The sequence below is a fragment of the Pleurodeles waltl genome, chromosome 1_2 (genome assembly GCF_031143425.1).
Source record: "Pleurodeles waltl isolate 20211129_DDA chromosome 1_2, aPleWal1.hap1.20221129, whole genome shotgun sequence".
Classification (NCBI taxonomy): Eukaryota; Metazoa; Chordata; class Amphibia; order Caudata; family Salamandridae; genus Pleurodeles; species Pleurodeles waltl.
This window is the reverse complement of record NC_090437.1, coordinates 98332842-98359360: the sequence shown is the minus strand read 5'-3', so window position 1 is coordinate 98359360 and position 26519 is coordinate 98332842. Positions and strand designations below refer to the sequence as shown.

The following is a 26519-nucleotide window of genomic DNA, read 5'->3' as shown; positions in this document are numbered from 1 at the left end:
GAAGACTTCCGAGAGTTTTACGACATCACGTTTTTACGATTGACAATATAGAAAGACATTAGCGGGGGAGCAAAAAATGGTGCCAGGTGTTGACAATGCGGCATTGGATAGCTTTCTTGTGTGGACCTGATTGCTCACTGATGCCTTCTGGTGGACAATATTTACAGTACACTCTTCGGCACCTATGGACGATTTTTCTCTGTCTCAGTTTGATGTTGGAGATTGGAATGCATATTTTGCGGAATCAAAATACATCTACATTGAAGAAGACAGCATGGAGAGAGATGACGGTGATGAAGTCAACGCACCACTTCAGACTTTGAAGTGTTCTGTGCCTTATCAGATAACGTGCAAAAAGAGGTGGTGTCTTTCACGGTGTCTTATCACTACATATTGCTCTCTTGAGGAGCACATATTCTACTTTGGAGTTAAATCAACTGCAATCTAGGAGATAGGTGTACTTCATGGAGTTAATGATCTTTTTCATTAAGGCTTTCGGGATGAGATTCCTTTCTTACCTTTTAGGGTTGCTTTCAAGAACTAAAGTAGCTGATATGTGAGAGAAAACAGTGCCAGTACAGACATTTCGAACACCAGTGCTAGGAACATATGAGCATACAACAGGTGGCCACTTTTACTTAACAAGTCATCTGGCCAGTGGCTCTTCTGTGATGCATGTTGCTAATTCAAAGGAAGGGCTAGTATTCCAATACTTGCCATCAGCTATAAAATCCAACAGAATTGCCTCAGTGGTGAAAAATGTTATTTGCCTTAGGGTCTCCTTCTTTGAGGTAAGTAAATATGGCCAGTAACTTGGTAAGGTATTAGTATTCTTTGTTACAACGTTTGTTGAAAGTGTTTAATTGGTTGACTGTGCTCAGGAGACTGCATTATGTCAAATGATGGTATAGGATGAAGTAATTTAAACATACTATTCTGTCGGGTCTGAAAACTGTTGACTGCATTGATGCAAGGGTGCATATCTCTTCAGCAGCATGGCATCACCTTTGGCTTTGGTTAACAGGTGTTTACCCAAAGATACAACATTATATATTTTTCATTTCTTTGGATAGCGGGAAATTGTTTTTTGATAAAGTGGATCATGTATTATTGTTGTTTATGGGGTCAAGGAATATTGCTAAATATTTGTGCCATCGCTTACTTCTAAAGGGAATGCAGTTTGATAACCCCTAACACCACATGCCTGTTGAGAGACAGATTATTGAAGTTCTTTGTGGAGTTGGGACAGGTGATTGTCGACACTGGGCCATGCAGACAGTGAAAAAGCTTTGCACGATTTATCTTTTATGAGCTTATGCTTGAAATAATATTTTTGATGAGAATAATGATGACAAAAAAGTTACAATCTTCTATTTTGGACTTGTCCTTCAAAGTGCTGGCCACTGCGGAATTCAAGAACAAAATCACACAGAGACATACATGTTGAGAATGTTTCACAAATAAAGTGAAATCAGACCATAGAAGAGGTGGTTAAAAGAAGACGGGAATGTGAGTTTCACTCCAGATTTGTTATTATTCCTTAAAGGGAGATTGAAACATTTAGGACCAGTTGACATAGAAGGGCTCTCAGCAAGTACATGAAATAGTAAATGATCTCTTGCCTAAACTTTGCCTTTGTTAAAAGAAGGCTATTGGATGATGTGCATTGGTATTTGAGATGCATGTTATCTGATAGACATCTAGCCACCGAATCCTTACTTTAGAATCCTCCACCAGGTGTCAGACTTCATCCGGAAACTTTTTTCCCCAGCATGTCCACGCGTCGGAAGAGGGCATTGCACGAGTCCATATTGACGTCGTCCACGGGATGTAATGTCGACAGAGTCCATATGACCCCCTCATCAACTTGCTTGTTCCTTCTTTTTTTGCACTTTCAACATGGATTCAGAGCAGTTATTGGGACGTTTTTTGGCCCATCTCGACATTTTGTCAAGTTAACAGTGTGCTTTTTCTTGAGTTGACTTTTGGGGTTTAACCCCTTCGCTGCCAGGCCTTTTCCCCCTCAGGTGCCAGGCCTTATTTTGACTATTTGGGGCAGGGCACGCTTAGGCCCTTATAACGTTTTGTCCACGTAAGCTACCCACGCCAAGTAGGGATTCTAGAGGTACCCAGACTTTGTGGGTTCCCCTGAAGGAGACCAAGAAACTAGCCAAAATACAGTGACATTTTTTTTTCTTTTTTTTTAAATGGGGAAAAAGGGCTTCAGAAGAAGGCTTGAGGTTTTTTCCCTAAAATTGGCATCAACAAAGGCTTTGCAGTGCTAAAATCACCAGCTTCCCAGCTTTCAGGAACAGGCAGACTTGAATCAGAAAACCCAATTTTTCAACACAATTTTGGCATTTTACTGGGACATACCCCATTTTTACAATTTTTTTGTGCTTTCAGCACATTGGTGTGAAACCAATGCTGGATCCCAGAAACCTAAACATTTCTGAAAAGTAGACAAACTTCTGAATTCAGCAATGGGTAATTTGTGTAGATTCTACAAGGGTTTCCTACAGAAAATAACAACTGAAATAAAAAAACAAAAATATATTGAAATTGAGGTGAAAAAAACAGCAATTTTTCTCTACATTTTACTCTGTAACTTTTTTCCTGCAATGTCAGATTTTTGAAAGCAATGTACTGTTATGTTCGCTGAACTCCTCTGGTTGCGGGGATATATAGGGCTTGTAGGTTCATCAAGAACCCTAGGTACCCAGAGCCAATAAATGAGCTGCACCTTGCAGTGGGTTTTCATTCTATACCGGGTATACAGCAATTAATTTGCTGAAATATAGAGAGTGAAAAATAGGTATCATGAAAACCTTTGTATTTCCAAAATGGGCACAAGATATGGTGTTGAGGAGCAGTGATTATTTGGACATCTCTGAATTCTGGGGTGCCTATACTAGCATGTGAATTACAGGGCATTTCTCAAATAGATGACTTTTTTACAAACTGTCTTATATTTGGAAGGAAGAAGGAAAACATGTAGAGAAAGACAAGGGGCAATAACACTGGTTTTGCTATTCTATGTTCCCCAAGTCTCCTGATAAAGATGGTACCTCACTTGTGTGGGTAGGCCTAGTGTCCATGACAGTAAATGCCCCAAAACACAAAGTGGACATATCTTATTTTCTCAAAGAAAACAGAGGTGTTTTTTGCAAAGTGCCTACCTGTGGATTTTGGCCTCTAGCTCAGCCGGCACCTAGGGAAACCTACCAAACCTGTGCATTTTTTAAAACTAGAGACCTAGGGGAATCCAAGATGGGGGTGACTTGTGGGGCTCTGACCAGGTTCTGTTACCCAGAATCCTTTGCAAACCTTAAAATGTGGCTAAAAAACACATTTTCCTCACATTTCGGTGACAGAAAGTTCTGGAATCTGAGAGGAGCCACAAATTTCCTTCCACCCAGCGTTCCCCCAAGTCTCCCGATAAAAATGGTACCTCACTTGTGTGGGTAGGCCTTGTGCTCGCAACAGGAAATGCCCCAAAACACTATCTGGACACAAAAAAAATTATCAAATAGAAAACTACCTGTTTTTGTGGGGGGCACCTGCGTTTTTGGTCCTGGGCTCAGCAGCCATCTAGGGAAAACTACCAAACCCAGACATTTCTGAAAACTAGACACCCGAGGGAGTCAAGGGCGGTGTGGCTTGCGTGGATCCCCCAATGTTTTCTTACCCAGAATCCTCAGCAAACCTCAAATTTAGCTAAAAAATCACATTTCCCCCACATTTCTGTGTGGGATCACAGCACCGGGACAAATTTCCTATCACCCAACGTTCCCCTCAGTCTCTCGGTAAAAATGATACCTCACTTGTGTAGGTGGGCCAAGTGTTTGTGACAGGGAAGAGCCAAAAACATGTCGAAAATGAGGGGGAACCAAAGTGGGTCCAAAAGGGCAGTTTGAAAAAAAAAATTTTTAGGCTGACAAGTGCAGCAGAAATGTTATCGGTATAGATGAGACAATGCTGGGTGGTAGGAATTTTGTGGATTCCTGTAGATTCCGGAAGGTTCCATCACAAAAATGTGCAAAAAATGTGTGCTTTCCAGCAAAGTTGCAGGTTTGCAGGGCATTGTGGGTAAAGAAATGGTGTGGGGTGCATGTGAAGCACACCACCCTGGAATCAACTAGATGTTTAGTTTTCAGATGTGTCTAGGTCTTATGGATTTTTCTACATGGCAGCGTCCCAAAGTTAAAAAAAAAAACGTGCAGCCCTCACCATTCCAAATGGGACGATTTTGAGAGTTACCAAGCTCTCATGGCCCAAATGTAAAACAAAAACTAAAAATAATCAAATGTCCTCTTGCTTGCCATGGGATAAGATGTTCTAGTGTGCAGGGGAGAGCTGAAAGACTGTTAGCCCCTTGAGTTCGGGTGGGGGCATAACCAGGCCCATACTGGTTGGTAGCCACCACCCCACTATTTTCTTTTATTTATTTTTATTCCCTGGCATCTAGTAGACTTTCTGTATCCCCGGGGTGTGGATCGGGGTTAATTGCTCAATCTGCCCACTGGTGGGCAGAACAACTTTGGCCCTATTTATTTGGTGTGGGGGTATGGCCATACCCTCAACCTCTTATTTTGAAAAAAAAAAATCTTCCCTGGTCTCTGGTGGGCTTTCTGCCCCCCCCCCCCCCCCGAGCCACCCTTGCCCAAGGGGTCACTCCCCAAACATTAAAAATAAAAATAAAATAGAAATAAAATTATCCCTGGTGTCTAGTGGATTTCTTCCCCCACTGGGGGCAGATCGGCCTAATAATATTATTACAAGGGGCCGCTCCCCTTATGCGCAAGTACAAAAAAATAAAATAGTCCCTGGTGTCTAGTGGTTTCTGCAAGGCCGGTCTGCCCCCACTGTTTGTAAGACATCCTACCACCAAAGGTGTATTTGTGTAGGCAGCTACAGCTTCTTCTGACCCTAGTGTCCTTCCTCATGTTCCACCAATCAAAGAGTCTAGATGGCTGGAAAAGTGTGGGAGAAATAATTTCTCAGTCAGTTTCATTGCAGTCTCAGTTCCAGTCAGTTTAGCATTGCAGTTTTTAAATGCTGCATGTGTTCTAGGTAGGTTTTCCCATGCATTGTGAGATTCTGTGGGGTGTCTGCTGCCTTCTCTTCCAGAGGAACCCAGAAGTGAATTCTACTGACAGTACAGGATGGCCGTGAAGCAGCTAAATTCACGATGAAATGTCATATGATACCAAAGACTCACTGGGTAGAGCTATGGTCCAGTCAGTTTTACTGCTCCGGCATGCATGACTGCGTCAATCTTGGTTTTTGGAGGCTGCCCAGAATACCCTGAAGTATATGCCATTTGGTGGAGTACATCTGTTTTGTGTACATGCTGATTCTGCATCTCAGCAATTTTGTGATGTTTGCCGTGACAGAGATACTTAGACATATCTTTCTTTGGCTACAATAGCAGGCTCTCTTCTTCCCAACTTCTAAGGTTAACAAGGGAATGTTCATACATGTTTAAATAATCTAACTGGATCTACCTTCTGGTGGCACCCAGTGTGGTGTTCCTGCTTGAGGCAGGTGTTATTATTTCCTAGTATAAACCTGTTGTTCTTTATCTGTATTGTCAGGACCCTTACTTCCAGCGTTCTATAGCTAGTAAAGGAATATTGTTGGAGCTAGCCCTATTTGCAGGATCATCCCCAAACATTTTGCCTCTTTTACTGACCTGTTTTTGTTGGCTTTAGGACTCTGTGCACTTTACCACTGCTAACCAGGGCTAAAGTACATATGTTCTGTGTCTAAATTGTATTGTTGATTGGTTTATCCATGATTGGCATATTTGATTTACTAATAAATCCCTGATAAAGTGCACTAGAGGTGCCCAGGGCCTGTAAATCAAATGCTACTAGTGGGCCTGAAAAACTGGGCCTGCCAACCACATGGTAGCCCTGTAAACGTGCCACAGACTTTCCACTGCAGTGTCTATGTGTGCAGTTTTAACCTTCCAATTCGACCTGGCAAGTGTACCCACTTACCAGACCTAAACCTTCCCTTTTTATACATGTAAGACGCCCCTATGATAGGCCCTAGGTAGCTCCATCGGCAGGATGCAGTGTACGTTGAAGGTGGGACCTGTACTGATTTACATGTCCTAACAGTGAAATGCCAAATTGGGTTTTCACTGTTGCAAGGCATATCTCTCCCACAGGTTAACATGGGGTTTACGTTTACATTTTTTCAAGTGTAGTTTCCCTTTGATAGCAGATTAAAATATGCAGTTTGGTGTCTCCGAACTCTTAAAATACATCTTTTGGTGAAGTTGGTTTTTAAATTGTCAGTTTGAAAATGCCACTTTTAGAAAGTGGACATTTTCATGCATAAACCATTCTGTGGCTCTGCCTGCTTGTGTATTCCCTGTCTGGTCAGACTGACAGTTGGGCTGTTTGTGAATCCCCTCTAGACAGTGACACATGGGGAGCTGGGGTGTAGCCTGCATATCCTGAGGAGCTGTCTGAGCTAGAGTGGCGGGATGAGTGGTCACTTTCACCTGAATGGGCTGTGCCTGCCCTCTCACTATGCAGTCTCCAACCCCCTGGTGTGGGTCTGGGGCCAGGCTTGAGCAAGGCAGGATCTTGTGAACAACAGAGACTTTCCTTTGAAGATTGCCTACTTCAAAGGCAGAAAGGGGTATAAGTAGTGGACCCCAAACCCTAGATTTTTAAATTATTTCTGGATTCAAGAGAACCCTCTATGAAGGAGAAGAGCTGAAGAGCTAAAGCAGGAGTGCTGCCCCTTTGCCTGTGACTGTGTTTTGCTGGGTTGGCCTGCAGCTGCTGCTTTTGCCTGAAAGAGGACGAAGACTGGACTTTGTGGTATATTCCTGCTTGTGAAGAATCTCCAAGGGCTTGGACTGAGCTTGCCATCAAAGACTTCCTCTGTCAGCAACTGGACTCTCTGCTGAGACTCCTGCCCTGCCAAGTGGTGCCCTATCCAGTCCCTGGGCCCTTGAGAGTTGAAGTTGGCAGAACAAGGACTGAAATCCACACACAGAACACTGTGCTGAGAAGATTTTGAGGGACCACCTGCAATGCGGCTGAAAAACAAAGCGCCACCCTTCGCGGCTAAAATCGATGCTCCACCTGCATCGTGGCTGGGAGATCGACACATTGCGGGCGGAGAAACACCCGCTTGCGGCTCTTAATAATGACGAAAACCCCACGCAGCACGGTTTTCCAACACCGTGCAGCCGGATTTCTCATGCATCATCGCTGGGCGTCAAAAATCAAAGCAAGCCGGCACGGATCCGAGGTGCCCTATCCGGAAATCGATGCATCACTCTCTTGCGAGAGAGAAAAACGGTGCATCGCCTACCCGACCAGAGAAGAAACAACACACTGCCTCACTTGCGAGTAAGGAATTGACGCATCGCTGACTTTTGCTATGCAAGCTCGCCCGTGCAGCTTTATTTTTTACGCAAACCATGTACTTTGTGTAGAAACATTTTCATTCTTTTTTATGTAGTAAGTGTCTTATTCTTTAGAAAATTCATATTTGGACTTGTGTATGTTAGAGTTTTATTGTTTTGGTCTTGTTTGATTTAGATAAATATTACCTATTTTTCTAAACTGATGTGGTGTCCATTTTATAGTATTTTGACTGTATTACTGTGTGTGTTGGTACAAATACTTTACACATTGCCTTTGAGATAAGCCTGACTGCTTGTGCCAATCTACCAAGGGGGTGAGCAGGGGTTGTCTTATGAGTGTACCTCCCTTACCCTGGCTAGAGTGAGGGCTCCTGCTTGGACAGAGTGTAAACTGACTGCCAACCAGAGACTCCATTTCTAACATATGTATGCATATATTCTGTTTTCCATATGGTATGACTCATACCAGGTGGAGTCACATACTTTAAATTTGAAACTTACTGTTCCACTGTTTAGTGGCATCCATCATTAATTTGTTTCTTGGTACAGAAGTAATTAGTTTTACACTTCATGTTTGCCGATGACAGTTTTTCACATATTTCTTTGTCACCCTAATGGGTTGATTTCCTGATAATTTAGGTTGTTATTTTCCACTTTCTCTGAAGAAGAACTTTGTGCTCAAGAGAAGATTAACCTTATGGTATATACTTTTCTCTAAGAAGAGCATTTTATGTATGCCTTATGAGCATTGATAGGAACTGAGTCTGGATTGCTCAGTATGTAGAGCAGCAGACCCTCACTTTGAGAGGACAAGGTTCAAGTCTCTGTCAGGTGTTTATTCTTTTCAAATAAAGATACCTTAAATACATTGAGATTTATTATCACTTATGGGGAACTTTTGATTATTTTAACTCCGTGGGAGTCTTGAAATATGGGTCACTTATTTGTAGAAGAGTTTATTTATAATAAACCTCTTGTTTCCCCTTGCTTCATTTTTTTGAGTGTCTCTTGTACTTTTATTTTTGTAGCATTTGTGCAACCTTGCACTTCATTACCAAGCTGAACTTGTTATCCATCAATAGCTTGAGGTGCTGTTGATGGGCGTGTACAGCACAGAAGATGTATGCCGCGAAATTACTTCTTTTATTTTCAAGAAGGATGGCTTGTAGCCTACAGTAATAGTCTATGTGAGTGTTTTTAAGACACTCTTTTCTACTTCTGCATCTGGCAATGGCTCTTCACTTTTAAATGATATGTGGTATACTTATTGTTTGTAGCGAAGTTCTGTACTTTTGCTATGTCGAGTACTTTGTAGGTCAAACCATTAACATCTTCCTGAGCCCTAAGACATTTCCAAGTTTTGTCTTATGGCACCATCATGAAGCCATTCAGTTTTGTTGGCTATTCTTCACCTATGGATGGATAATCGTTGGTCTCTGCATGTTCTTTGAAATTTAGGGTTTTATCTTTCTTGAGATTATGTCATATAACATGGGTCACCATTGGGACATAGTCTCTCAATTCAATTACGTTCACTCTTTTTTTTACAAAGTGCTGTAGTATTTCTGACCCTTTGGGGTTTGTTGTGACGCTTATGCGTTACTGTTAAGACTTCCTTATTTCCTAAAATAATTTCCCCTCTTACTGATAGGTGTCTGTCTATAACTTTCAGTGTTGACTTTATTTACCATATTCAACAATTTTTGCTGTTCTACAGAAGCAACGATTTCCCTTATTCTACTTGCTCTTAGTTGGTTCTTCATTTCAGACAACCACTTTGTTTGTCCCTAGATGGAATATACAAATTGATTTTTGTTCTATGATTCAGTCGGATTTTCATTTGTATGAGATCCCTTAATTTTTCGTTTTGGGTGAGAAAGACCTGTTTTTGGCTTTCTATTCATTCTTATCTGAATGCTGATCTTGGTTCCACAAGTACCAAATACGCATGGTTTCGGATCCCGCTATGGGAGCAAATTTGCCCTTCTGTCATGGGTAACACTGTTACCATGCTTTTCAAGGTCTTTATGACTTTTCTTACTGTGGTCCTTTCCACAGTTCTTATGGTGTAGAGTAGGGGTGTGAATAGTTTTATATTCCTATTGTTAGTTGGCTTCAAACACAGATTTGTCCCACAGCCATGACTAATTCTCTTGTCATGCTTTTCAGTGTCTTATGACTTTACTTACCTGTGGTCCTTTCCACAGGTTTTTATGTTGTAGAGTATGTTACTGCTCACTGAAATTATGATGAATACCTCATCTTTTTTCTCTTGTCTAGGCCGGTTCTGTTATAATTAGAGACTTTTGATAGATTCAGTACGCATATCCTCCTCCGGGCATGGTATGACTTTGGTATCTGATTCTAAAGTAAGGAATTCGCGGCTAGATGTCTCTATCAGACGAATAAGCTACTTACCTTTTGGTAACACATTATCTTGTAGATACAGGATCTAGCTGCAGATTCCTTAATGATCCTACCATCTTCCCCACTCTGCGAACTGAGTTCTCTTGTGTCTTACAGATTTCATATTGGAAATTCATATCCTGGATTAAGAATTCAGTGATTATTTGACACAAGGGTGTCTCTTGTTTGGCACACTGTTTCAATAGGCAGTTTCTATACATGACTTCAGGTTTTGGGGGTGGAAAATAGTCACAGAAGAACTGATGTCAGGGGGTTGGCCAGAGGGTTATATGGACTCCGACGTCACATCCAGTGGACAATGTTGGGACAGAGTCGCGCAATGCCCTCTTCCTATGCGCGGACATGCTGGGGAACAAAAAATTCCTGATCCATCTGCCGCTTGGGGGAGGATTCTAAAGTAAGGAATCTGAGGCAGATCCTGACTCTACCAGATAATGCGTTACCGAAGATAAATAACTTATTCTACATTTTCAAACACACAGCAAATTCCCCATTTGACATTTGTATGGTTTGTCATTCTGACACCCACTCCATCAAACACTGCAGATTTGTCAGAGCCTTTTGTATAGAAGGCTGAAGGGCAGGGTAGGGGGTCTGCCCTAGAGCTAAGAAAGATACATTTGATTTAGGTCATATCTTGCAGTGTCCACTTGCTTGATGTTGAGAGGCACTTTGGCTGGGATGTCAATGTATTTGATGTCTAGGCACACCCAAGCTTCAAAGTTGGGAGGCTCCGATTTCTTCATTTTGATAATGAGGCACTTAACAATGCCAACTCCACAGGAGGGGATTCACTGTCTTGATGGGTTATCTTCCAGTTGTAAACCCTGGTAAAGGATTATACTACTTTTGCCACTTCCTCCAGATCCTGCTGTTGTGGTGGTTGCTGTCTCAGTGAAGGATGATGACCAGACCCTCCCCATAACAGCACCAAGCTCTCCTCAGTTGGCTCATCTGCTACAGCCTCACAAGACTTCTGCAAAGTTTACAGTTACATCTCGGGTTGATGCGTAATTTTACCTAGCTTTGCCAGGAAAATGTGAGGTCCTTGAATGGCCATTGTTGCAGGTTTAGCAATATGTCGCTATCTGCACATTTTGCCAGGAGAGTAGAGAAAGGAACACAAAGATGTCTTTCATCAGGTTCATCATGGTGTCTGCCAGTCAGAACAACCTAGTCCTAGGAGAGGAAGATGATTCAGGTATTACACCCTGAAACATGCTTGCCATCTAAATGGAGTGATTTGTCACTTGAGTTTATCCTATCTAGAATCTCATATTTTGATGATGTTCTAGCCTTTCATAAGCTCGCAAATCGAGCAGAGGAGAAATTCACATTATAGACCCTCACGCATGAAGTCACTACATCTGTCAACTTCGAGACAATCCAGATAGTAACTCGAGTTCTCCCTGTTGTGCCCTTGGATCCTGGACTGCTGCAGCTTATGATCGAGATTGTCATAAACAATTTCTCTTTTTGGATAGTAAAATGAAGTTTGGATAAAAGTTCAAATCTGACAATTCTGGTCCGAAGTTCCTTCAGGTGATGGTCCCTGCAGATTCTGCTGTTGTGGCTACAGAGAAATAAAGTTTAATGTGGTTTACGCTACTTCCTATAATTCACCATAGTACTAGAGTAGAAGGTGGTATGCTTATTGGCGAACAGCTTGGCCAATATCAACTGGTGTTGTGTATTGTTAAAGCTGCTTGTTTGCAAGCCTTCCTAAATTGCTACAGTTGATCTCTCTGGAACTCAATTAACCAATTTAAAGATTTTCTTCCAATAGACAAAAGGGTGGATTTTCTTGAGATAGTTAAGGAAGGCCTAATAGCTTCAAATTACCTCATTTATGTATCGAGGGACACTGCTGATCTGGCCACTGTAGACATTTGCCTCTGGTTTTCAGTCAGCAACTCTTCCTTGCTCAGAATTACTGTGTTGACCACTCTTGCACAACAAAGGATGCTAGAATCTTCTTTAATGGGACATCTCTTTTCGAACTGATAAGGAAATTATAAAATGAATCTGGATGTTGATACTTTGAAACCTGTGGGTCTGCAGGTAAGGAAAGTGATCTCTCATGTATTTTCTCAGGAAGGGGAAAGCACTTGCACATACTATTCTAGAAAAGACAAATTCAGGAACAGAAACAGAACAATAGCAGCAATTATTTTAGTGTCAAAAGTCTTCCCGAGGGAAAGGCAGTGGTCAACAGTCTTCAGCTACCACAGGGAAGGCACTTGCAAAACAATGACTCCATCATCCTGCCCCCACCTACCACCATTGTGGCAGGAGGGGTATTTCCAACCATCTCTCTATATTGCGAAAAGGGTATAAGATCCTGTTTTCAGCTCTCCACCTTCAGTTGCACCAAGGGGTTTGAATCCTGCAATGGTGGGCCAGCTGGTCCAGGAAACTCTAATACTCCTGGAAAAAGGAAAAAAAGACATCAGTAGAACCAGGGAGTCTATTACTATTATTTTCTAATCAAGACAAAAGATCCAAAGCAAGATTTTCGCCCTGCGGTGACTTGGTCATATTTTTAAATGTTTGCCTCCATTCAAATATGAGGACTGAAGGCTTTTTCAGAAGATGGCAGTTCATCGCTTTTTGGTAGTTTATCTTTTTTTGCTTAATGAAAGCTGCATAATCCATACTGGTTAGCTATTGCTTAGTTCGGATACCAGTCTTGATCGAAATACCAGATGTCTGAGGCTAAGGAATCAACATGATTACTACAAATCAATGCATTTCAGCACTTTGGAGGTTTGCAAAGGTAACATAATTTGCCAATCAAATTATAATGTCACACTCCTTTAGCAAGAATGGTTAGACAGTGAATAAGCACTAGAAGGCAAACATTGTGAACTTTATGCCATTTTATGCAAATGGATGTGACCTAAGTGGTGCTGCACCTTTACAGTCGCTTGTTATAGTGAGAGTGTCGTTAAAGTATGGAGGTTTCAGAGTTCAGATAGCTGTACTGAGTGCATGAGAAACTGATGCAGTTTGGGGATTGGGTCCAACGTCTGTGGATGGGGACTCAATTGTGAACGTAATAAAAGGAATTTTGGAGTATTTTAATGTTGACAATCTTTATAGAACTCTAGTAGTCTCTCTATCACTCCCGGGAGATCATTTACCTATTATCTTTAGTAAATGTGTCTTTATTGTGTACTGCAGCAGGCTGCACCCTTTATACTGTTTCCAAGACAGAAAGGAAAGAATGTCCATCACTCTACATGGGTCATTTGCAAGGAGGAAATGGGGGGGAAAAGAGCCACTGTTACAATATTTTTATGAGATTTTATGATTAATTGCACCACCACAGTCAGCATATGCAAAGGTCACCTTCCCCTTGTACTGTGATTCTAAGACGAAATCATTAGAGTATAAGTGCTGCACAGAAAACTGTATTGTATCTGCTACATCCTTATGAAACTAATATATCTGAAGAATCTTCTTTTGCAAAGTAATTACATATGGTTTTGGTGAAAGAATGAGAGAGTTTTTTTTGTTAATCCACAACCTGACAAGAAACTGTTTGAAATTTTCAGGTTCAAGATCTAAAGGTTGCATCTCCTGCTACAGTTAGCCGTTGTGGGATGGTTTATATTGATTCTGAGGAGCTAAAATGGATGCCCTACGTGGAAACATGGATGGCTGGTCTTCCATCAACGGTAAATATCAAATTCTAGATGCCGAAGATAAAGATATCAGTTATACCTCACTTTCAAGGTCATGGATAGATCAGAAGTATGCAGTTCAATATTTAAAACCGTTTGTGTTATATTTGTTTTTTATGTTTCATCTCTTTTGTTTGGTTCAAGGGTGTTGAATGGCGCAGGAACAATTTGCAGAGTAGAAGTTCTGGTCATTTCTCCAGATTCATAGGCATTTGGAAAAGTCCTGGTGGTGTTACCAAACAAACAGGTGTAGCAATTGAGCAAAATCCTTTGTTCTTCGTCGGGTTGTGTGTCTAGTGGAAGAGTTCAATGAGGTGATTTGTTAATATGTTTTAGGGACAAAGGATTCCTTTAATGAATTTTGAAGCTCCTATATCTTATTATATGACTACAATGTGGTAAGGTAATATGTCTGTATACTTACTTACTTATGCCTACTATGCTCCCTGGTGTATAGGTCATTAACAAGGACTCTCCAGCAATCTCTGTCCTGGGCTTTCCTTTCAATCTTTCTCCAAGTGTAAACCATCTCCTTGCAGCCAGCCTCAAGACCTCAGCGTAACGTGGTACTTGGCCTTCTTCTTTTGCTTTTCCCTTGAGGGTTCCAAATCAGGGCTTTCCTGGTGGTGTTTGATACCGGCTGGCGGAGGGTGTGACCCATTCAGCCCTGCATCTTTTCAGGATGTCTTCATGAGCAGGGAATTGGTAAGTCTGCTGCCATAGGTCGTTGTTGTTGATGGTGTTTGGCCAGCGGATTTGGAGGATTTTTCTCAGACAGGTGTTGATGAAGGTCTGGACTTTGTTGGTTTTTATTGGGAGGGGTAACTATTGTCCTCCAAGTTTCTGCTCCATCCAGAAGGACTGATTTTACGTTGGTTTTAAAAAGCCTGATCTTGGTTTGCAGCATTTGTCCTTGGAGAGCCACATCTTCTTTAGCTGAAAGAAGAATGCCCTTGCTCTGCCAATTCTTGCTTTGACATTGGCGTCTGTGCCACCCTGATGGTCTATGACACTGCCCTCTCTGTCAGCGCTGTTGAATGCCTTCTGTGAGTCAATGAAGTTAACATAGTGGAGGGAGTTCCATTCCATCAACATTGTTGATGTGCAGTGTTGCAATTTGGTCCGTGTAACATCTATCTTTACAGAAGCCTACTTGCTGGTCTTGTAACTGAGCATCAACTTGTTCCTTTATTCTGCTCAGGATGCCTCTGTTGAACACTTTGCCTGGGGTTGATAGAAGAGTTATCCCCTGTAGTTTGAACAGTTACTCAGGTCCCCTTTCTTTGGGATCTTGATGAGCTACCCCTCCTTCCAGTCTGATGGCACAGTTTCTTCTTCCCAGATCTTTCCCACTGTGGGGTAGAGCACGTCTACTGATGTTTCAGTGTCTGCCTTCATTGCCTTTGCAAGAATGTTGTACAGTCCTGCTGCCTTCCCACTTCTCAGATGTTTGATGGCTTTCTGCATTACTTCCTTGGTTGCTTGACTGCAGTCAATTGACAAGTTCTTGTCAGCTGGCTGTATGTCTGGTAGAGACTGTTTCACACACTGGTTCAGCAGTTCTTCAAAGTGTTCCACCCATTTTCATTGTTTGCCTTTGTTACCTATGATTGTTTTCCCAGCTGTGTCTTTAACAGGTCTTTCTGGCTTGCTGTATCTGTTAAATAGATTCCTTGTAATGTTGCTGAGTTCCTTCAAGGTTCCATGGCTTGCTGCTTCCTGGGCGTCTGTGGCAAGACCATTGATGAATCTTTGCTTGTCTGCTTTTAAGCTCCTCTTTGCTTCCTTGTTGATTTTGGTGTATTCACCTGAGATTTAGCTTTTTCTGCTCTTGTTCAGCTGGTGTTGATGGCAGCTTTCTTTTCCTTTCTCTCTTGGATTTTGTGAAGAGTCTCAGTGGAGATCCATTCTTTATGCTGGTGTTTCTTGAGACCCAGTAATTCCTGGTGTAGGAAGTTGTCTCTGTATGCACTATTTCAAAGTAAGGAATAGTATGCACAGAGTCCAAGGGTTCCCCTTAGAGGTAAGATAGTGGCAAAAAGAGATAATACTAATGCTCTATTTTGTGGTAGTGTGGTCGAGCAGTAGGCTCATCAAAGGAGTAGTGTTAAGCATTTGTTGTACATACACACAGGCAATAAATGAGGAACACACACTCAGAGACAAATCCAGGCCAATAGGTTTTGTTATAGAAAAATATCTTTTCTTAGTTTATTTTAAGAACCACAGGTTCAAATTCTACATGTAATATCTCATTTGAAAGGTATTGCAGGTAAGTACTTTAGGAACTTTGAATAATTACAGTAGCATATATACTTTTTACATAAAACACATTTAGCTGTTTTAAAAGTGGACACAGTGCAATTTTCACAGTTCCTGGGGGAGGTAAAGTAATGTTAGTTTTTGCAGGTAAGTAAACCACCTACGGGGTTGAGATTGGGGTCCAAGGTAGCCCACCGTTGGGGGTTTCAGAGCAACCCCAAAGTCACCACACCAGCAGCTCAGGGCCGGTCAGGTGCAGAGTTCAAAGTGGTGCCCAAAACGCATAGGCTTCAATGGAGAGAAGGGGGTGCCCCGGTTCCAGTCTGCCAGCAGGTAAGTACCCGCGTCTTCGGAGGGCAGACCAGGGGGGTTTTGTAGGGCACGGGGAGGACACAAGCTCACACAAAAAGTACACCCTCAGCGGCACTGGGGCGGCCGGGTGCAGTGTGCAAACACGCGTCGGGTTTCCAATGTAAATCAATGGGAGACCAAGGGGTCTCTTCAGCGATGCAGGCAAGGGGGGGCTCCTCGGGGTAGCCACCACCTGGGCAAGGGAGAGGGCCTCCTGGGGGTCACTCCTGCACTGAAGTTCCGATCCTTCAGGTGCTGGGGGCTGCGGGTGCAGGGTCTTTTCCAGCCATCGGGATTTTAGAGTCAGGCAGTCGCGGTCAGGGGAGCCTGGGGATTCCCTCTGCAGGCGTCGCTGTGGGGGCTCAGGGGGGACAACTTTGGTTACTCACAGTCTCGGAGTCGCCGGAGGGTCCTCCCTGAGGTGTTGGTTCTCCACCAGTCGAGTCGGGGTCGCCGGGTGCAGTGTTGCAAGTCTCACGCTTCTTGCGGGGATTGCAGGGGTCTTTAAATCTGCTCCTTTGTAACAAAGTTGCAGTCTTTTTGGAGCAGGTCCGCTGTCCTCAGGAGTTTCTTGTTCCTCTTGAAGCAGGGCAGTCCTCTGAGGATTCAGAGGTCGCTGGTCCTTGAGAAAGCGTCGCTGGAGCAGGTTTCTCTAGAAGGCAGGAGACAGGCCGGTAGGACTGGGGCCAAAGCAGTTGGTGTCTTCTTTCTTCTTCTGCAGGGGTTTTCAGCTCATCAGTCTTCTTCTTCGGTAAGTTGCAGGAATCTAAATTCTTAGGTTCAGGGGAGCCCTCAAATACAAAATTTAAGGGCGTGTTTAGGTCTGGGGAGTTAGTAGCCAATGGCTACTAGCCCTGAGGGTGGGTACACCCTCTTTGTGCCTCCTCCCAAGGGGAGGGGGTCACAATCCTATCCCTATTGGGGGAATCCTCCATCTGCAAGATGGAGGATTTCTAAAAGTTAGAGTCACTTCAGCTCAGGACACCTTAGGGGCTGTCCTGACTGGCCAGTGACTCCTCCTTGTTATTGTCATTATTTCCTCCGGCCTTGCCGCCAAAAGTGGGGCCGTGGCCGGAGGGGGCGGGCAACTCCACTAGCTGGAGTGCCCTGCGGTGCTGGAACAAAGGGGGTGAGCCTTTGAGGCTCACCGCCAGGTGTTACAGCTCCTGCCTGGGGGAGGTGTTAGCATCTCCACCCAGTGCAGGCTTTGTTACTGGCCTCCGAGTGACAAAGGCACTCTCCCCATGGGGCCAGCAACATGTCTCGAGTGTGGCAGGCTGCTAGAACCAGTCAGCCTACACAGGTAGTTGGTTAAGGTTTCATGGGGCACCTCTAAGGTGCCCTCTGGGGTGTAGTTTACAATAAAATGTACACTGGCATCAGTGTGCATTTATTGTGCTGAGAAGTTTGATACCAAACTTCCCAGTTTTCAGTGTAGCCATTATGGTGCTGTGGAGTTCGTGTTTGACAGACTCCCAGACCATATACTCTTATGGCTACCCTGCACTTACAATGTCTAAGGTTTTGCTTAGACACTGTAGGGGCACAGTGCTCATGCACTGGTGCCCTCACCTATGGTATAGTGCACCCTGCCTTAGGGCTGTAAGGCCTGCTAGAGGGGTGACTTATCTATACTACATAGGCAGTGTGAGGTTGGCATGGCATCCTGAGGGGAGTGCCATGTCGACTTACTCGTTTTGTTCTCACCAGCACACACAAGCTGGCAAGCAGTGTGTCTGTGCTGAGTGAGGGGTCCCCAGGGTGGCATAAGCTATGATGCAGCCCTTAGAGACCTTACCTGGCATCAGGGCCCTTGGTACCAGGGGTACCAGTTACAAGGGACTTACCTGGATGCCAGGGTGTGCCAATTGTGTAAAACAAAAGTACAGGTTAGGGAAAGAACACTGGTGCTGGGGCCTGGTTAGCAGGCCTCAGCACACTTTCAATTCAAAACATAGCATCAGCAAAGGCAAAAAGTCAGGGGGTAACCATGCCAAGGAGGCATTTCCTTACACCTGGTGACTGAGTATTCGCTCTGTTTCTGTGCATCGCTGAGGAAGGTGGTGTTATATCACTGACATTGGTTTGTTGATTCCATCCATGATTTCTTCAGCTTTAGCCTGGCCACAACAAGGTGATGGTCTGACACAACATTTGCTCCTCCTATTACTCTCACATCCTGCAAGGATCTGCCAGAACTTCTTGGCAATGCAGGCATGGTCAATGTGGTTCTCTGTTGAATGATCTGGTGACACCCATGTCGCTTTGTGTATTCTTTTGTGTGGGAATACACTACCGGCACAGAGATCTGCAAGCCTTTTTCCATTCATGTTCATATCGCCAAGACCATGGTTGCCCATGACTTCTGCGTACCGAGTGTTGTCACTTCCAATCTTTACATTGAGGTCCACCTTCAGTATGGTGATGTCACTCTTAAGGCATTTCTTCAAGATGGACTAGAGTCTCTTGTAAAAATGTTTTTTTTCCTATTCTTTGCTGCCATTTGGAGGTGCATAGTACGGCATAACATTCATGTTGATCCTCTTTGTGGGGAAGGTCGCTGTGATTATTCTGGGACTGTGGGCTACCCATCCAGTCAAATCTCTGTTGGCTGCTTATGTTAGCACTCCCTGAGTGTGTGGGTTGTTCTCTTCCTCGTATCCAGAATACAGAAGCATTCCTCCTGGTGCCAGTCTGTACATAGTGACCATATAATACATTTAGTTGATTTGTGCATACAAAAAATAAATGACCAGAAACAACTACCACAAAGCTGCCTTGGGGCTCAATTACAAGTACCTCATTATTTTGTGATCCCTGTACAAACTCCTGTTTGCGCTGGGCTTGCCATTATAGGAGTTGTTTAGTTTACCAAATCTCTCAGAGTTTTCCTTCATTACATTTTGGTAGGCCAAATTATTTTTTGTAGATTCTGCCTTTTGTATGTGAGCTCAGATAAAATGGATACTCCCTGTAAGAATCTGCACTGTGAGCACATTATGTGCTATTGTTTGTGTTTGCAATAATACTATGGCATTGTTCAATTCTGGCTAAAATCCAAACTCACTCATGTTGTTGCCTTTGGCTTATTCAGAATTCTGGTCTTAAAATTAACCTAATCGCTCAGTGATTGGGTATTGATAAAGCATGCAATCTCTCAAAGCAGTGTTGTTAATTGAACCCAGGCTTATGTCACCCAGTCTGGTTTTGGTAATACCCAAAGTTACTCAAAGCTCTGTTAGTTATATTAGCAGGGCCTGTCAGAAATCTCCTTAAACATCCAGACTCAATAGGGCTTGTCCATTGCTTACACTAAATAATCTGAATTCTGATACTATAGCGTGACTTGGATATTCAAACAATGGGGGATGGCCACGAGCCAGCCAGGCCAGTGGAGGCATAGAGCTACGTTCTCCCGGTAGAATAGTAACTGCCACATTACAATGTGGATCTCACCTCCTACAGAGTGTCCACCAGTGTGGTAGATGCACTGAAGGCAGAGAGGTTTGCCAGGTGAATATGATGCTTTTTAACCTAACTCCACATACCTTTTGCTTTAATGAAACAAACTTCCAAAGCAACAAGTTTGTTTCGTTATTTAAAATAAGCAGTGACCTTGACATTCAGGGAGATGTATCCCTGCATGTGGGATGATTTAGAGCTTTACCTACTTGGAATGCCATGTTTTGCATGGTGCACCCAGAAAGGGAACATAAGTTATAATGGAGAGTCATTCAAAACTCTGTTGCAGATGATACTCATACTCAAAGTCTCCCTGCATTTAATCATACACATAAAAGTGAGCTATGCTCTTGATTATTTAAAGGCTCTGAGCTATGTTCCTAATACCCTGATATACTCAGGATTGTGTTCTTAAAATACTTAGACTTACTCAGACCTCGGCTAATGACACCACAGACATACTCACAGCTCTGTTCTTAATAATACTTAGCACAGATCACAAATCTTCTCTGGATGACACTCATTGTGACCCAGAGTTCTGCTACACAGCCTCACTCATAACTCTATTCTGAGTAATATTCAGGGTATTACAGCTATGATATTGATGAAATTGAGTCACTAAAAGCTGTGATCCTTCTTGAGTCGAGATCCATCCTGTGAATTAAGAGGTTCTCAGAGCCTTGGATAGAACCCAGACTTACTCAGTTTGTTGCTTTTGGTAAAATCCAGAGTCATTCACTGGGTTACAGGTGAATATATTTCACGTTTCCCACTGTTCTGCTTTCCTACTTACCTCATATCAGAGCTTACAGAACCTCTCTGGAATGCACTTCTGAGTTCAAAGAAGACCTTTATTGTTGTTAATTCTTCCCCACCCACAAGTTCTTGAGAGACGAATTAATAGATTTCAAGCACACGTTCAAAAGAGTAAAAGTAGTTGCAGCAATGAAAGCAAAATATATCACAGTACTTCTCAGTTGCAATGTACACAGCATATATATACCTTTATATGATTATAGTAGCAAAGCATAAAAATCAAAATTCATCACTGTATGAGCAAGTAGGACCTATCTTCAGCTTCATCTTTCTGGGGTCTGCAAGTTGATGACTCCGGTCAACTGCGAGAAAGAGATTATCTACCCACACGGGAGACTGGCAACTGACGCCTAGTTCCAGCCTGAAGTCAAGCAGATTCTAATCTAACTCACTGTAGCCCAGAGTCATCCTTACAAAAGCGTGCCCCCTCCTCTCAGACTCGGGAAAACTACGCAAGCCTTTGGAGACTGGCCAGATCTCCTAGTCTTCTCCTATTCCCAAGGCTGAGCAGAAAGGAAAACACCAAATGTACTCTCTCTTAACAGGTCTAGTCTGGTGTGAAGAAAACAGCTTGGTTCATCTTGTGGAAAAACACAGCTTGGAAGAATACCGACATCGGCGATGTTTCAACTGCAATGTCTAACTCCACGTTAAAGCCAATAGGCAGCTAACCTAAATATCAAATGTAATGTCTAATGTCATGTCAAAGCCAATAGGCAGCTAACCTAAATATCAAATGTAATGTCTAATATCCTGTCAAAGCCAATAGGCAGCTGAGCTGAATACAAAATTTAATGTCTAATATCATGTCAAAGCCAATAAGCAGCTGAACTGAATACAAAATGTAATGTCTAATATCATGTCAAAGCCAATAGGCAGCTAGACTGAATACAGCATGTCAAAGCCAATAGGCAGAATACAGAATGTAATGGCTAATGCCATGTCAAAGCCAATAGGCGGCTAAACTGAACAAAACATATAATGTGCTACTGGTGAACATTGAGCAACTAATATGCGCAGTGGTGAAACACAAAGTCATTGGTCAAACACAATTAATAGCATCACACCCACTGGTGAAGTTTCTGCAGTAATTTTCCCACTTCTAGGTGATTTTATTTTTAGCTTTTACACTGCAGGGAAAGAAGACCTTCTTTGCGCCCTCCCACATTTTTTCTTTGTTTTCATCCTGCCGTCGGTCAGGTCATGGGTGGAATCCCTGCCTTCTTCCCTACCCCTTCTTCTGGGCCTTTATGGCTAAGCCAGCAATCAAGTCCCTGTACTGTTTTGTTGTGTAACCTGGAAGCATTCTACTCTTATCTTTTGGGTCATGGCGCCTCTGTGCTTGAGCAGTATGTACTGCCCATCCTTTTGTTTTATAGGTATTGCCAACTGGTGATGCACTGTATACATCAACTCAATTAACCAATTTCAAGAGTTTTGGCTAAGAGACAAAGGGCCTGATTTAGATTTCAGCAGATGGGTTACTCCATCACACCGGTGACGGATAGCCTGTCAGCCGAAATATAAATCTAATTTTTTCCTATGAAATTTATATTTCAGCGAACGGGATATCCGTCACCATTGTGATGGAGTAACACGTCTGCCGAAATCTAAATCAGGCCCTAAGGGAGAATTTTCTTGAGATAGTTAAGGAAGTTATGGTAGCTTTAGATGATATGAAAAATGTATCAAGGGGTGCTGCTGATTAGTTTTTAAAAGGAGCTTACTATTGTTTTTTTTCATTTTTGTAGCTTTCTAAATATTGTTGAGTTGGGTAGACAATGTGTTCCTTGCTCATAGGTATATCAACCCAGGTTGTTTAAACAAGGTTGAAACCTTTTATAGTAGAGTGAACTACATGAACGTATTAATCCAGCATAAGAGGAGGTGTTGTGGATTCCCACTCAACAAACTGAGCGACATCTAATGTCATGGTAGTTCAATGGGTTCTTATTCCTTCTGCATAGATCACAAAATACCTCAAATGAAGGGAAAGGCCAATACCACAGATGAAAGTTAACTGTGAGTCCAAAGCTGTATTAAAAAAAATAAAAGTAGTGCATCTGGAAGTTACATGATCATAAACTTTAAAAGAACCATAGTCTTACAAATCACATAATACACTTATTGATGAGGCTATTATTGTTTTAGCGCGCAATAATAAACCAGCAGGGTTTTAGCCTTGTGTGTATTACACAAAATAAGATTATTACTTCTTGGTCTTGTTTTCTGACCATACTAAAGAGTTTCATACCGGTCACATTTCAACATTATTCCTCATTTAGAGAGGACACTGGATTTTCTTTTTACATCTGTATGTGTTGTGGGCACCTTTTATATGTCTTTTCCTATCTTATAGAGGCTTTTTAGCTGAAGATCCTGTACCTTTGAATTTCCTGGCGTCAGCTTCGAATCCGGAATTTTTTGCTGAGCAATACCCTGCGTGTGCCGTCTAATGGTGTTGTTCAGATCCGCATGCGTCGTTCAGCTCCTCATGACATTGTCAGCATAATTGGAGCAGTCTATGATGTCATGGTTGTCTATAAAGGCACCACCCCAGAATGCATACAACAGTTCTTTTCCTTCCGCGCCGGATAAGCGCAGGTCCTGGATCGAGCTACCTTCTGGCTTTTTTGGCAGGCTTTTTTTACCTTTTTGTCAAAGAGGTTTTTCGTCTGTGCGAGTTATCCTCGAGGAAGATGGGGTTCAAGCCGTGTGGCTCATGATATTGCGCCATGTCGGTGATGGACCCCCATCAGGTATGTCTCTGGTGCCTCAACAGAGACCACAACTCGAAGTTGTGTTCCGACTGCCGGGCCATGGTCTTGAAAACTTTGAGAGAGCTGTCTCTGAAGCTCATGGTGGCCTGGCATTCGACATCGGTAGGCACGACTTCTAGGAGGTCACAGTCTCGCTCGAGGAGGAGGTCGCGGGACCACTCCAGGAGCCCTAATTCCTCTTCCTCTCATTCAAGGTCCTCCGAGCACTCGGGGAAGAGGCACAAAAAGAAAAAGAAGTCCAAGCAAACTTCAACATCGCCACGCCCATCGGGAACGTCAACATTCCGAGCACGGTGCAGCGGAGCCGATGCCAGGGCCGACTTTGCGTCTCCCTCACTATCCAAAATCTGGAGGGACCCCTGCTCAATTTACACAATTTTACAAAGCCATACGCCTTGTATTCGAGTGGGCTCCCCCAGCTGGTGGGTCTTTGGGCCCCCCAGGGTCAGCAGGGGCCCCATCTGGTTTGACGCCAGCGGCTCCGGCCTCAGCGCCGTTGGGGACCTGGGATCTGATATTGGATCCCGATCGACGCTGGTTCCACACAGTCAACCCCCTTCAGCGTCGGTCCCAACGTCGACATTTCCACCACCGCCAGCGCCCACTGGTGGTGCGAGTCTCATCCTCATTCCAGATGGTCCAGAGCCGGAACAACATCATACGATGCCCATTTCAACTTCGACTGCACCGACACGGCCCAGATCAGTGCCTGAGGCTTATTTCTAACAGCCAGGCACAAGTGAGTAATGGGAGGGGTCTAAGGACCCTTCAGAATATGGACTGGAGCAGGACTGGTATGAGGATCTAGGGGAAGCCAGTGGACTAGATACTTCTCCCGATACTGACATGCTCTCACCTCCTTATGTGGCTACAGAGGAGGGAGTGGTGGTGGTGCTTAGAGCAGCCGAGGTATTGGACCTAGAGTTGCCTACGGTGCTGGTCAGAACTAACATCCTGACAGAGATGCTTCAGCCGGTGGTTTCTACATCGGAGCTGATGTTACCCTTCAACTAAGCCCTTACTGATGTTCTGCTGGGGATGTGGTCCAAACCCAGCACAGGGGCTCCTGTAAATAGGACAATGGGCTGCTGCCATCGACTAGCTCCTACTGACCCTAGTTTCCTCACCCAACACCCCACCCCAGAGAGCTTGGTGGTCCAAGCCTCCACTTCCCATGGTGCCTTCTCTTCTGCTTCCCCGGATAGGGAATCCAAGAGGCTGGACCAACTTGGGAAGAAGATGTTTTCTTCCTCTTGCCTGGTAGTGAGGTCCATAAACACTTCATGCTTATTGGACCGTTTTTCCCATACTTTATTGGATACAGAGTCACAGGTGCTGCCCCAGGTCCCAGAGGGCGTGCGGGACGATCTCACTCAAGCCGTCAAAGATGGGAGAGACACAGTTAAGTTTACTATTCAGTGTGGTTTGGACATGACCGACTCACTGGGCAGGGTGATTTCATCGACAGTGGCCCTTTCTCCCCATGCCTGGCTTAGTACATCTGGCTTTTCGGGGGGTCCAGGCAAATTAGATGGAAATGCTCTTTGATGGCTCACGCATTTTTGGAGAAAAGGCAGACTTGGCGCTTGAGCGGTTCAAGGACTCTTGAGCTACAGACAGATCCTTGGGCCTTTTGGTGCCTGCTCACTGGCAGTCTGCCTTTCACCCTTTTCGAGGCCTTGGAAGGGCTGTGGTACCACACCACTCACAGGTCAGCCACGGTCCTCCATCATCTCAGCATCCAGTGCAAGGACGAGGACCCAGAGGGTCTAGCCAGAGATCGACCACCACCCAGCCCCCCTCTTCCACAGCACATAAGTCCTCCTAGTATGATTCTGCAAGACCATGTTCTTCCAGTTGGAGAAAGGATTCAATTTCATCTCCCTCACTGGCAGTCCTTAACATCGGACAAATGGGTCTTGCAGATCATACAGAAGGGCTATTCCCTCCCCTTCCAGTCTTTCCCTCCCTTTATGCCTCCATAAAGGGAGGGAAAGAACGGCTGATGGAGGATCATTTAATCTTGCTCCGCGAGGAAGTTACCGCTCTTTTGGCCAAGGGAGCCATAGAAAGGGTCCTGATGTCAGAAGTAGGCAGTGGTTGTTATTCCTGCTACTTTTTGATTTCCAAAAAAGGACAAGGGTCTTCACCCGATCTTGGATTTAAGGGATGTCAATTTCTTCCTCAAAAAGGAAAAATTCATGATGCTTACTCTTGCTCAGGTCTTGTCTGCACTAGACCAAGGAGACGGGATCGTAGCACTGGACTTGCGGGATGTGTATTTTCACATCCCTATCCTGCCTGCCCACAGGCGTTACTTGCAGTTCAAGGTGGGCCACGAGCACTTTCAGTTTACCGTGCTCCCTTTCGGTCTCACCAGTGCACCTCGGGTGTTCACCAAAGTGATACCGGTGGTAGAAGCTCATCTGTGCATTAGGGTTTTCAGTCTTCCCCTGCCCGGTGACTGGCTGTTGAAGGCTTCTTCCCCCCAGGCTCTTGTCAACCACTTTTAGACTACGGTGGACTTCCTGCATTCACTGGGGTTCACTATAAGCGTGCCCAAAGTTACACCTGACTCCCTTTCAGAAGCTCCCTCTGAGCTGTTTTTGACACAGTGCTCTTTCTGGCCTATCGTTCTGAGCAGCGAGTCCAGGATATTCAGGTTATGATACCAATGTTTCGGCCTCTATCCTGGATTTCAGTAAGACAGACTCTGCGGCTGTTGGAACTCATGGACTCCTGCATCCTGTTAGTCAAGCATGTCAGACGGCATATGAGGGCTCTGCAGTGGGACTTGAAGTTCCAGTGGGCACAGCATCAGGGGAATCTTACCGACACGGTTCGGATCTCGGAGGGAACTGCAAAAGGCCTGCAGTGGTGGTTAGTAAACTACAGTTGGGTTAGAGGCAGACTCCTCTTCCTTTCCCGAGCCAGATCTCGCACTAGTGACAGATGCATCACTTCTGGGATGGGGCGGCCATCTGGGAGAGGTGGAGATCAGAGGTCTCTGGTCTCCGGCGCAATCTGGACTCCATATCAACTTACTGGAGCTCCGGGCGATCCTACTGGCATTGAAAGCATTTCTTCCTGCTGTCAAAGGGAAGATAGTGCAGGTGTTCACGGACAACACCACCGCAAAGTGGTACTGCAACAAGCAGGGCGGTGTGGGTTCGTGGACCCTTTGCCAAGAGGCTCTGCATCTCTGGACGTGGCTAGAACAGCATGGCATCACCTTGGTGTTTCCACACCTGGGCGGTTCTCTGAACTCCAGGGTGGACGAACTCAGCCGTCGATGCCTAGTGGATCATGAGTGGTATTTCCATCCGGAGATGGCGCAAG

The 26519-nt window shown here is 44.1% G+C and overlaps 1 protein-coding gene across 2 annotated transcripts in view; it reads left to right on the top strand.

The window, feature by feature from the left end:
* The window catches only part of DNAH6 (dynein axonemal heavy chain 6), a 1211389-nt gene that overhangs the window by 509826 nt on the left and 675044 nt on the right, over nt 1-26519 (top strand). For both annotated transcript variants that reach the window (XM_069236637.1, XM_069236634.1), the window contains exon 35: nt 13381-13503. In XM_069236637.1, coding sequence (XP_069092738.1) covers nt 13381-13503 — 123 coding nt within the window. The remainder of the gene's footprint in view (nt 1-13380; nt 13504-26519) is intronic.